General features: G+C 42.8%; 1 protein-coding gene and 1 pseudogene across 1 annotated transcript in view; both read left to right on the forward strand.

The window, feature by feature from the left end:
* Nucleotides 1–11766, forward strand: part of Rgs17 (regulator of G protein signaling 17) — a 98512-nt gene extending 86746 nt beyond the window's left edge. Inside the window, exons 3-5 of the mRNA XM_021661952.2 lie at nt 2733–2822; nt 5278–5512; nt 8775–11766. Coding sequence (XP_021517627.1) covers nt 2733–2822; nt 5278–5512; nt 8775–8963 — 514 coding nt within the window. The 3' untranslated portion in view covers nt 8964–11766. The remainder of the gene's footprint in view (nt 1–2732; nt 2823–5277; nt 5513–8774) is intronic.
* On the forward strand, nt 7148–8399 carry LOC110564487 (protein dpy-30 homolog; annotated as a pseudogene).
* Nucleotides 11767–12772: the final 1006 nt, after the last annotated feature.

Here is a 12772-nt window from a genome sequence, read left to right on the forward strand (position 1 = left end):
GTTTTAGTGCAAATGTGTGTCCGTATTTTACCATCTGTAGACAGGAGGTGTAAGCACAATCCAATTCTGAAGGCTCTAATATGGTAGCATTTGCCATGTTTGTAAACATCGTGGGAACAGACACAGGAGCCAGGATTTATGCTCAGAACTATGAGAATCAGGCACGCTCACTCCAGATCCATTGCTTTACAGCAGAATCGCCAAGGGAAGGAGTGCCTAAGGACCGTGCCATGCTGTGAAGGATGGCCTGGGTTTTGTGTGGTTCATTCTCTGGGATGCTGTGTGGAAACGAGTGGCTTCCTATTTCAATAAGATCCTCTTTGTGAAAGTCACAAAGGGTGCATGGTTGGTCTTTGAGGCGAAGTTTGGCAGAATAATGACAGTGGTGTGGTGTATGTCACCCAAACGCCACTCAAATTACAGAGAAATACCTTCACTCCAAGCCAGGGAAAGAAACCGATCACTCTCATGACAACACGGACCTAAATGGACTGCAGGTATCAAAGGCTGTGGGTTTGTAGGCTACCTCAGACACCAAGCACATTCACGGGCCCTACATGCTTAGACTTAGACGGAAGAGAGCACCGCTCTATCTGGGTCCCTCCCCCTTTCACTGCTTCAGCCTTTGCGTCTCTAGTCCCAGGGATGGTGCTCTCTCCCGGGCTCTCTTTGGGTGTTACCAGGATTGGTGCCTCCTAGAACCAGCCAGCTGTTGGTCAGCTCTCTATAGTCTTTGAACTATGCCACCCTTCTCAGAGCTTTACACTCTCCCGTGGCTCTATGCCAGAAAACTTGCCACTGCTCCCAAGCGTAGGAGGAAGAAAAGGTACTTTGCTTCATTATTAAGTTTTTTTTTTTCTTTGAGATCTATGGTACTTCCAATTAAAGGATCTTTCCCAACATGGATTAGTCTCTTTTCCTCAGTGGATATACTTTCTTCAGTTGATTTTTCTGCCTAGTCAGACTCAAAGGCGGCTGGGCCTTACCAGCAACAGCCTGAGCTCCTTAGACTCATCCCAATGCTGCATTCTCTTCATCTTTACTTCCCGCAACCTGAGAGTTCAAGACTACAGTCTTGAGACTCTCGGTTTGTCTAGCCAGGCTTTCCAGGTTGAGAAGGACTACTCAGAGATACCTCCCCAACACCAAAGGCTTCTTTTGGACGGAAATCGTGTTTCGCGGTATATGGCGACTGTGCCTAGCAGAATGCCTGCTGTGTGGTAGGCACTCGGTAGAAATGCAGGTTACAGAGGTCAGACTCCAGCCGTACCACCCAGCTGGCGCTCTGTTTCCGATCAGCTAATCAGACCGCTCTAGCCTTTACTTTCCTTGCCTGTAAGCTGGGCATAATAATATCAAGGCAAAGACAATGGAGGCACTGATAGATAATGCGCATTGGCCCTGGTGGTACATGCATGCGTGGCCGATGAAGGAGATGCCACAGAAACTCCTTTTGCTTCAGATGGCTTCTCACGAAGCAGCAGAAACACTGGTGTGTTACCCAGGAGCTTGAGTTTCTACCGAGGAGGGACCACTGAGTCATCTCCCACCTTCTCGATCATCCGACGGTGCGTTAACCAGCCGAGGCCCAAAGCTGTCCCCTCCCTCTACTCTCTCTACCGACGATCTCATTACCTCTACTTCTCCCCTTGACCCTGGTTCCTACCGAAAGGTGCCCTTAGGCTGAGTTTACCTCAGTCTAACGATTCCTGCTGTCCTGGGTTGAAAAGGCCTTTCCTAGGTCCCCGCATCTCGCGGTATGTCAGTGGCGCGGCGCCTTCTCCCGCTGCCTCAACCTCATGCCTGTTGCTGGGACGGAATACACTGGTGAAAGCAGCTTAAGAGAGACAGCTTGCTTCAGCCCACAGTTCATGGTATGGTCCCTTATGCTGGGATCAAGTGAGCAGGAGCTTGAAGCAAGTGTCTCATCGCACTCATAGTAAGGAAACAGTGGGCGCGAGCACGGATGAGCCCAGGGCCTCCGCGGAAGGAGGGCCCCGCCCACAATCAGAATCCGTTTCCCCACATCAGTTAATAGAGGTGTCTCCCCCATAGGCATGGCAGCCGCCCAGATGGTTCTAGATCTTGTCAGGGTGACAGTGGAAGGTCACCGCCACACTTTCCTGGGGCTCTCCTGCCCCACACCCTTAGAATTGCTTCCTGGTCCCTCCCAAGACACTGGAGATGGACTGACAGAGAACACAGCACAGTTGCTCCAGCCTTAGCCACCGGAGCAGTGGTGCTATTGATGACAAAAGCATAGCTCGAAGGGAAGGATGGAGCAAAGTAGTTTAGCCTGTCTTGGTCTGCTGCAGTCTGTTGTCTTAGCTCCTAATTGGGAGAAAATAAATGAGAAAAGCTGAACTAAGCAAAAATCAACACGACTCTCCACTTCTGAAGGTAACACAACGAAATGTCAAATACTGAAAGCGTGTCCAGCCTGGATGCTGCAACGGTGCAACTATGAAAAAGGATTTAAGTCATTTGAATTGCGTGATCGTGAAGTCAGAATGGATAGTGATATCCAGTCGAGGGTGCTGACTATGATTTTTTTAGGTCGGTATAGACTCACCAACTCTCTCCACCCTCCTTCAAAAGTGTCATTCCTCTTTCTGTGTTTTAAATAATGCCGCATGGTTGGCAGCAAAACCTCCTGGGACCTGTTTCTCCTGAAGAGCGATGCTTGTCTTTGGCTGTGTGCAGTTCTCTTGACAGAGTGTGTTACTTTGCAGCCTCACTGTCAGGAATGAGGAAAGAGGAGACGCTGCGGGGCGGCCCCCACACACCACCAAGATGGAGAGCGTCCAGGTCCTAGAGGAATGGTGAGTGTGCCGGCCAGCAGCCGCGCCTGTGTTTACTGCCACTTATGTCCGCCCAGGGCCCTGCGCCGGCCCTCGGGGGTCCTCCCTGCCAATGGCTCTGTGAAATGGATGGAGCTCAGCCTAGATCTTTTCTGTAGCTGCAATTGCTCTTCACCGGGTTTTCTAAAAGCTACATCACAAGCTGTCTGCATTTATCTTTCTCTGTAGTAAATAAAGACTGTTGGGTGACTATCACAGAAAAAGCCTGGCTTTTATTCTCTTGGCTGAAAATTCCTCTCAAATTGACCTTTTTGCCTGTGTACAGGTCTGTGTACCCTGTTCATGCTCAGGGGCCAGAGAGGCTGGACAGGACTTAACTACCAGTGCTGGGGTTACACAGCAGTTACTCATGGCTGTGTGGGTGCTGAGCACTGAACCTGGGTCCCCTGGAAGGGCAGCCTGTGCCCCTAACTGCTGTTATTTCTCCAGCCTGGCAGGAAATATTTTAACATTTGTCTACATTTTATGAGAAGAATAGGAACATCACATACACACATACCTTCACACATACATATAGACATATACACACACGCATGCACATATACACACATGCACATATGTACACATGACACATGCACTGACACATGTGCTCATGTATACACATACTCTTGCACACACATGCACAGGCACACATTTGCATATGCACACACATACATGTATACATGTATACATACATGTACACATGACATAAACAAGAACACGTATGCACATGCACAAGCTCACATGTGCACACACATACACATGTACACACTCACATATATACATGCACACACATGTACACATGCCCACACATATACACACAGGCACACATGTGCACATGATGCAAACATGCACATACACGTACATGTGGATGCAAGCATGTGCTCATGCTCACATACATAGATGCACAAACACAGGTACATACACATGTGCACATGCATGTGCATATAACACAAGCATGCACAGGTACACATGTGCACATGCATACACATGCACGTAGACACACAAACATGTATATACACATGCACACATGTGCACATGACACAAACATGCACATACACTCACACACATGAACACACACGCACACTGGAGCACCGACAACAACCAGGAAATGCACCAGCTGGCCAGCTCCTGGTTCTTGAACCATCAGAGCAGACTTTAAGCGAGCCCTCCTGAACCGAGAAGCTCAAGTGCAGCGTTAAGGGATAGAGCCTACTTATGAGTTGGTGGTTCACATACTGCCTTCTTTTTTGCTTTTCATGGAAATTTTAATACGAGTGTCATTGTGGTGTTAAGCATTTGTACACTGAACTTTTTAGTAGGAGAGAAAGTGTGTGTGCGTGTGTTTGTGTGATGGATGTCATGCACATATGTATGGGGTGTGCTCTCCCATGTGGATGTGTGGATGTTAGAAGTGAACATGAAGTGTGTCCACTCTCACTCTCCACTGTGTGTTTTAAAGCAGGGTCCCTCACCGAATGTGGAGCCCAAGGTTTTTGCTAACTTGATCGGCTTGGGAGTCCCTGGCCTCACCCTCTCAGCCCCCTTCCCCAAGCACGGGGGTTATGGGGCACGCCATCTTAGCTGGCTTTTAACAGATGCAGACTTAGGCTGTCACACAGAGAAAGCACTTTACTCACCAAGTTGTCTTCCTGGACCCAAATTTAATGTTGTAAATGAATGAAGAGGTTCAGACCTACTAGTGAGACGGCTGCAAGTCTATTTAAGTTACTTGGCCAGAAGTTAAGAAAAAGAAAACACCACCTCCTAAACAAATGTATTCTGAATCAAAAACCAAGACTCTGCACTGTGTTAGAAAAGTAAAACTCTTCAAGCTTTGTGCTTCTCCTTCTTTGGTGTGAGGGCAGAAGGGTCAGTGGATGGTGGTCTTGGCAATAAAGTATTGATCTTTATAATATATAGTTATCCAGAAAAAAAAAATCCCCATGCTGTTCTAAAAGGCCTCTGCTTTTCAAGGAATACTTCGAGCATTTGGGGACATTTGGTGATAAGTGCACAAAGCATGTTCTTATTTTAGATTGTGTAAATAATAAGGACTAGGTGCTGGAGAGAAAAGTAAACTCTTATGGTTGGCAAACGAGGTAGACATAAAAGTTATTCAGAGTGTTCCTGCCCGTTTGCAACAAATTGCTAAGAAACAGCACCACTTGCTGGATTCATTAGGAGTGTCTGACAGCCATGGGCAGGTGGTCTGTAACTCCTTCCTGTTCTAACCCTCAGCTCCGCCCTTGCATTTCGCACCCACAAGGTCCTTTGTAGAGGCTGAGTCCCCAGACTGTTTGCCAGATCAAGTGGGAGAGCAAACCCTGTCCAGCAGAGGGCAGCACATGACTGTGACTTGCAAACTGCCAGCCGCTTGCTCTGCCAGAGTTCGCAGATACACACTGCAGCTAATGGCTTCATCCTGTCTCTGCAGCCAAAACCCCACTGCAGATGAAGTCCTGTCCTGGTCTCAAAATTTTGACAAGATGATGAAGACGCCTGCAGGAAGAAATCTTTTCCGCGAGTTCCTCCGAACAGAGTACAGCGAGGAGAACCTACTCTTCTGGCTGGCCTGCGAAGACTTGAAGAAAGAGCAGAACAAAAAAGTCGTTGAGGAAAAGGCCAGGATGATCTATGAAGACTACATTTCTATACTGTCCCCGAAAGAGGTAAGACTCCAAGAACGCTTGCATTCAGAGCCCTCCTGGACGTACTGAAGGCCGGGTCTCTCCAGTGTGCTTTGTTCTCTGGCTACATTGTGTGTGACCCATACCTGCTTTCCAAAAGTAATGCTGGGCACAACTAGGTTGCTGTGTTTTAAAGAGGACAATGCTTTTCAAAGCAGCGTGCTCAGGTCATGTCCTCCGGAGTCGTTGGGTCATTTGTCTAGAAAGCAAATCCTTGTAACCCACCCAGGAATTGTGTGTGTGTGTGTGTGTGTGTGTGTGTGTACATGCCTGTTGGTGCACATGCATTAGGAATCCTCCTTAATTGCCCTTCCACCTTTTTCACCCAGGCAGGGTTCAGTGAGACCTAGAGCTCCCCAGCCTGCCAGCTCTGGGGAGTTCTTGTCTCCTGCTTCCAAGGCTAGAATCACAAGGAACTAGAATCACAAGGAATCATGCCCACCAGGCATATCTGAGGGATACTTCCAGCAACCATACTAAGCTCGTAAAAGTTAATTTGCTCTTGAGAAACATTCCCTTCAAGGGGTCAGAATAATGTCGTGGCCCGGGCCCCTGGAGCCTCGGTCTCCGAGCTCTAGGTATGCCTACCAACCCCCAGAAAACACAGTGGCTTCGAGAATGTGGTCCCTCCTGCTCACTGCCCTGCCTTCCTTCTGTTCCCGGCACTTACCTGCACATTTTAACATCCACACCAGTTCTCTCCTTCCTGAGTTTAGCCTCTTGAGCAGTGCCTGGCTGCAGTCCCCTGGAGCTGTAGGTACCTGTGCCTTGTCAGGCTCTCACTGGACATCTCAGTCATCCTCTCTCCCCTCATTCCTTCGAGACAGATAACATATAGACTCTCCTTTCCAGTCCCTACTGGTGACTCAGTTGCCTTGAGGTGACCTCAGCTGTTTCGCTTCCAATGAATTCCTCAACAACCCCGATTTTCTTATTAAAATGTCACTGGTATTCCAGAATCTTCCACCAATATTTTCTCAACAAAGTGACAAACCTTCTGCCCACGTTTCTCTGTTGTTGTGATGAAACACGGATCAAAAGCAACCTGTAGGAGGAAGGGGTAAACATTTCCCTTCTCCAAAGGCCAATGAAAATACATCATTGTTGCAGAATACCAAATGCTGGGCTGTCCACTGTTTACCATGGTATTTCATTACTATTAATTTTCAAAATATAATGTTAGGTTTCAACAAATGTAATGACCAAAGTGACTGCTCTGTCCTAAGATAACACCACCGAATGTGATGCCAGCTACTGACAAGCAACTGTTACAATAGGTGTCACTATGCTCCTGGGAAGTAAATGAGCCTCACTTCTTGGCCACAAATCAGGTTTCCTTCTCTACTAAGCCATGAAGTCCTCTCAAGTGTAAAAGTCAGAGCACAGGAGCAAGACTAAGGCTGTGGTAGTGACATTTCAGAGTGAGATAAGCCAGTTTAAACTTCAATGCTGCTATTTTTATAGGGTGAAAACAAACATATTTTTAAAGAAAATAAAAGGCTTAGGGAGAGCACTACTCATTTTATTACTCTGGCATTGAAAAGAAAAAGAAAAAGAAAAGAAAAGTGACAGCATTGGTGCGGACTGGTATGTTGACTGCAGCTTGCAGGGTCCACCATGGAGTCAGAGCAGATGCTGGAGGGACAGACACAGGTTGCAGAAAACCCTCACTCTGAGTACCGTCTCACAGACGATGCTGAGAGGAGAGCTGAAAATGAGAAGATTATTTTGGAGTCATCAAAACAGAAGGGGGATCTATAGTCCTTGTCCACCCATGCCTGCCCGGACCAGACAGTCCTATCTTACTACAGGGACTTGTGCTTGCAGAAGAAAGACCACTAAATCCCATTGAGTTTCTAGCATCATACCTTTTAAAAAATAAGGCACAGCTCAAAATGGATTTCTTGGGAAGAAAAGAGACATTTGTTTGCTACTATAGATGTACACAATTACAGGGCAGATTTAACTGCCTTGGTTCCTCCCCCCGGCACCCAGGAAGTGTAAGAACCTTCAGGACCACAGAACTCACTTCTGGAGCTGCAGAAAAGAGCACACCTGGCTGTCAATCATCACACTTATTTAATGGCTGTCATCTGTGCAATTTTTTTCCCCTCAGATTGTCTTTTAGTTTTTTAAAAAGACCTTCAAAATAAACTGTTAAAAAAGCAAAATAATAATAACAATAACAATAATAATAAGTAAAGAGTTCATTTGCAAAATATGTTTTTAATTGCATGGAATTGACAACACAGACTTGTAGGAGATGGTAAGTTTGTCTGTGCTTAAGTTCGTTGGATCAAACTGAGGAAACTAGTTGCTGATCTCAGGTCCCAACAAATGGAGCAAACTGCCCTTGAGTGAATTTCTCAGTCTACCATGCTCATCCACTGGGTTCAGGAACACAGCAAGATCTGCATAGCTTCATTTTGAGGCTGCTGCAGACGGCGTGCAGACTGTGGAGTCTTGTCTGTGCAGGAGAAAGGCAGCCAGAACCAAGATGGCTGTCTGAACATGCTTACACCACGGGGTTCGGTGTAAACATGAAAGGCTGTGGATGTTCAGACAACACCCTGCTCACAGTTGAAAGCACTCTGGGTGATTATTCTGTCTCCTGTGGGGTTTTTCCTTTCATCCTCCTCCTCTGGCTGTGCTGTGGGATAGAAGCCTCCCGCTTAGGCAGGGTTTTTTCTGATGTGGCCTTTCAGAACAGATCCATTGCTCTAACCATGGCCTTCGTGCTTGTCCCTACTTTTTTTCTAACATATCCTTTGTGTCCCAAAAGAATTGTCCAGTGTTAGGGGCATGTGATGGGTTACTCTCTTAATGAATTTAATTTCTGTATTCTTTTAAAGCAACACTGCATTGGTAATTTTAGTAAGCACTCTGAATATTCTTTTATTGAATATTATACCTCATTATCCTAGTTTCTGTATCTTAGAGATCTTCTGCAGATGTCTCCTAGATGTGTTCACTTGGACAGGACTTTAAGCCTACCTCTGTTTCTGTTTTCCTACCCTTGACTTGGAGAAACCATTGACATATGAAGCTAATGAGTACTTTTCAGTTGTTCAGCATTAGGAGGGGGGATCATAAACCACTATTTTATTTAGCCTTTGGAAGGACGATCTCTGGTGGAAGACTAAATCTATGAAGCCTCTCTGAGATGTCATGAACCTACGGCTACTGAATTGAGGTCTTTTGTTTGAAAGCCATATGGACATTATCTGCTTCTGTCCCTTTTTAGGTCAGCCTCGATTCTCGAGTTCGAGAGGTGATCAACAGGAACCTGCTGGACCCCAGCCCGCACATGTACGAAGACGCCCAGCTTCAGATCTACACCCTAATGCACAGAGATTCTTTCCCACGATTCTTGAACTCGCAGATCTATAAAACTTTTGTCGAAAGTACTGCCACCTCTACTTCTGAATCTTAATTTTTATTTGAAAGGCCAAAAGAAAAGAAAAATCATTTCAGAGGGCTGGGATGGGAAATAAAAGTAGTTAAATAATATCAGAAATTAAGTTCCTGGAGAACTACAGGCTGGCTGCTGGGAAAAAGACAACCATGATGGTCTTTTGTCTCCATTTTTATCAAGGTTATCCATGATTCCATTTGGAGAAAAGCCTATATAAGGCAATGAATTGCCAAATTAAGTTTGTTTGATTTAACACTTGCTCTACTTGCAAGCAAACTGTGTTCCTCGCCCTCTGATAGGTCCCCTAGTCCCCCCCCCCCAGAGGCTGCATGTGCAAAGCAAAACCGCTTCGTCTGCCACTTAGCTGTACTATTTAATCAGTAGCATACCTTGTATCTGTATTTAAGGACTTTTGTGCAATATGGTCTCTTAGAAACAGTTGCCAACAAATTGGCTGTGGTTTGCATTTTACGCATAATCTGATACAAAAAAAAGGCTATTTTAAACATGTGACAGTGATATTTAACCATGCTACATACTGTTTGTAGTACACGGACTCTGAAGCCAATTTTTCTGTACATGAAAAAAAAAAAAAAGCTGTTTTTCTCTGCCTGTTGAAGGATCTTAATTGTGAGAGGCCTCTGGTTGTTCACTGCCCAAATTCTGGCATTTTCATTACAGAAGAGTTTGTTATGTTTTTAAAAAAGAAAGAAAGAAAGAAAAAGAAAACAAAAAAAAATTAACAATGGTAAGAAAATTTCTAAAAAGCACAAAACAATCTGCAGATATCCTATCTCATTGAAAATTCCAGGAGTTTGTTTGTAGGTATAAAAGAAGGGAAGAGTCTATGTATATGTCAAATGCCCAACACTGTAATTTACTTATTAAAGAATGGCTCTACAGGTACAAAAGAGATGTGTAAACTTACGTATGTCAGTAAGAAAACCATAACAAGTCGACAATCCAGTTTGGGATGTGAGGGAAAAGACTGAGGAAAGGAACGCCCACATGTCGCGCTGTAAACACATCTCGAGGAATCGTGTGTGGCATGTGGCGTATTTGCCTTGGACATATAATCCAGTGAAAAGTGTATATTTTTCCTAAGTGACATTTTATGAGGGATTATGAAGAAGAAAACCTTTGATGTCAGATCTTAACTGTATTCATGTAGTCTCTCAAGAAAGACTTATTTTAACATTGTTAGAAAACAAATTATTAACCCTCATCCATAATTAGAAGGCAGTATAGTGCTCAACTCTTTTAGCTGCCAATATTATTTTTATAATTACATTAGCTCTTTACATGAAATACTCACCTGACCTTGGCATGTATTTCTGACCTTCAGAACAGTATCGTATTGTGCACAAAACCAAAATTACAATCAATGTCATATTTATATCAAGGTCTTACCTTTCAATATCAAAATCCCCTGAAGACTATTTTTTTAATCTTAAACTCAATGAATATATATTGAGTAACCTAAAAAAAAAAAAAAACAAAAGATTTAAAAAGATTTATATCCACTGAGAATACTGGCCTTATATTAAGGATGATATTAAAATTATAGGTTTTATTTGTCATTTTTAACTACCTCTCATTTTTTTTAATTTCTTGAACATATTTTTTTAAAAAGCAGGTTTAGAGTTTTCTTTTCAAATTTATTTTACTTGAAAGGTTGGCATCATCTTTCTTTTTCCATACATTTAAAACATTTCAAGAATTGTTTTTTAAGTGAATATGATTTTCTAATTTATATAGAATTCAGGAGCTATGATTAAAGGGCTATTACCTATTCCCTATGCAAATATTTTAACTGTTGCAGTGTTTGACAAATGGGATTTTAAAAAGCAGTTTGCAGAGTAGAAAACAAAACGTTCTGTTTACACTGGCGTCGCTGGCTATCCCACCACGTTCAGCACTTTTAAATACATTATTTATGAAAACATAGTTAAAATGCAAGATAGAAATATTTATAATAGTCATCTTTTAGCAAATGCCTGTGGTTTTTTTCTGACAGTGTTAGTGTGTTTAAGATATGCTTGACTCGTGTCGCCTAGACATTTACTATTTGAATAGTTTCAGTAATATGTTGAAAAAAAGACAGTAATGAAGATGTTTACAAAAAAATTCCTATTTTTTCCTTAAGAGTCAAGAAAACTTAAAAGCATTGTTGCTTCTATTGTGAAATCCCACCATTCTAAATCATCTAATCATTCTCTTGATTAGTGTTTATTATGATACTATGATGTGTACACATGTATAGTATAGCATCATACTTGTTTCTGTGTTTGAGGCACAAAGAATTGGTGCACAGGACCAGATGTGTAATATACTATGACACCCTGCATGCATAACTGTTTTTGCTGTAGACTTTATATTCCTGTGCCTGTGGGTGCTGGTGACCTACTGTCACAGGCTATCTTTACAGGATGCTCTGGGCTACTAGGTGAGTTGTCTGTTTGGCAATGCATTGAGTATTTTACCAAATGTAATTACAGGCCTTTATGAAGAGCCCTTGTCTCTAACCTAGGCATTTGCTATGTTTGTATTTCAAAGTTGCTGTGTCCTTTTGGAATCTGGTTAAGAAGTTTCAGTGAGAAGGTTTTAGAGCAGATCTGTGCAGTCTATGTCATTAGCTATGCTGTGTCATCAGTTCTATACTAAATTCATCTTTCGGGGAATGGTTTCTTATTTTATTTCAGAATGTTGCAAGTTTTGAAGAGTGTGTCTGTGGACTTGTGACTATGCTGGTTTTTAAACTATGATATACTTTCTTCTGTTTAAATTACAGATCTATAATAAACAAAACAAAAGCCTTCAACTGGTGTCTCTGCCACCGTTTAAAGAGCACAACCTTTGTTTTTGTTTTTTGTTTTTGTTTTGTTTTGTTTCAAGTTTGATTTAATTGCTCCCTGGGGAAATACAAGCACTTTAAATGAAGCACCTTGTGTTTAGGATTGCCAAGATAACACTGTATATTGTTAGAACCCATTACTGCACACAGAAGAGGTGAATGCACTCTCTAGAGTACCTGTCTATAGGCGTGTCTATCATGGACAGGAAAGTATCTGGTGTAGATGATGCATACGGAGCTGACTTGAAGACAGCCGTCTTCATGGGTGGATCTTACACATAGACATGCTGACACTGGATAGATGACTCTTCTTGCTCTGTCTTATTATGGCGTTACCCAAAGTTAGCACAGATGCTCTGACAGCATAACAAGGCACGTATGAATGTAAGCAAGATAGAATTTGATGCTAAAATTATGAAACACAAACGTCAAAATTATAATATGGCCTTTAAAAATTCTTACAAAATTTATATATGACCAGTTCTACAGTGAGTCACTGTGCCTGGAACATTTATTAGTGCCTGCCAATGCCTCCCAGCATAAAGTATGTGCTATAGTTATTTGATAGCCCAGTGTCAAAGGACTATAGAAATAAAGGCTTTTTTGTTGAAAACAGATATACATCTCTCCCCATTGAGCTTAGTTAAAACAATACTTGAATCTTAATTTGTTTATGCTTTTTTGCTACAATTCTTTAATTGTCTCAAAAATCCCCTCACATGGTAATTGTGGAAACTACACTTGCAACAAATAAAAAATATCAGGTGCTTTGGTGAAGGATTTTTAGATGAAAGGGATTTAAAGGAATAAAGCATAGAAAAATTAAAAATTTGAAAAATAACCAATTTGTTTTTAAACAGATAGAAGATATGCCTAGAACCCGACATAACATGAATTTTGAATACCTTAAGCTTTATATATTGGCACAATATTTTGAAATAAAAGACTGTCAAAAGAATGGATTACCTATCTA

Source organism: Meriones unguiculatus, chromosome 20 (genome assembly GCF_030254825.1).
Source record: "Meriones unguiculatus strain TT.TT164.6M chromosome 20, Bangor_MerUng_6.1, whole genome shotgun sequence".
Lineage (NCBI taxonomy): Eukaryota > Metazoa > Chordata > Mammalia > Rodentia > Muridae > Meriones > Meriones unguiculatus.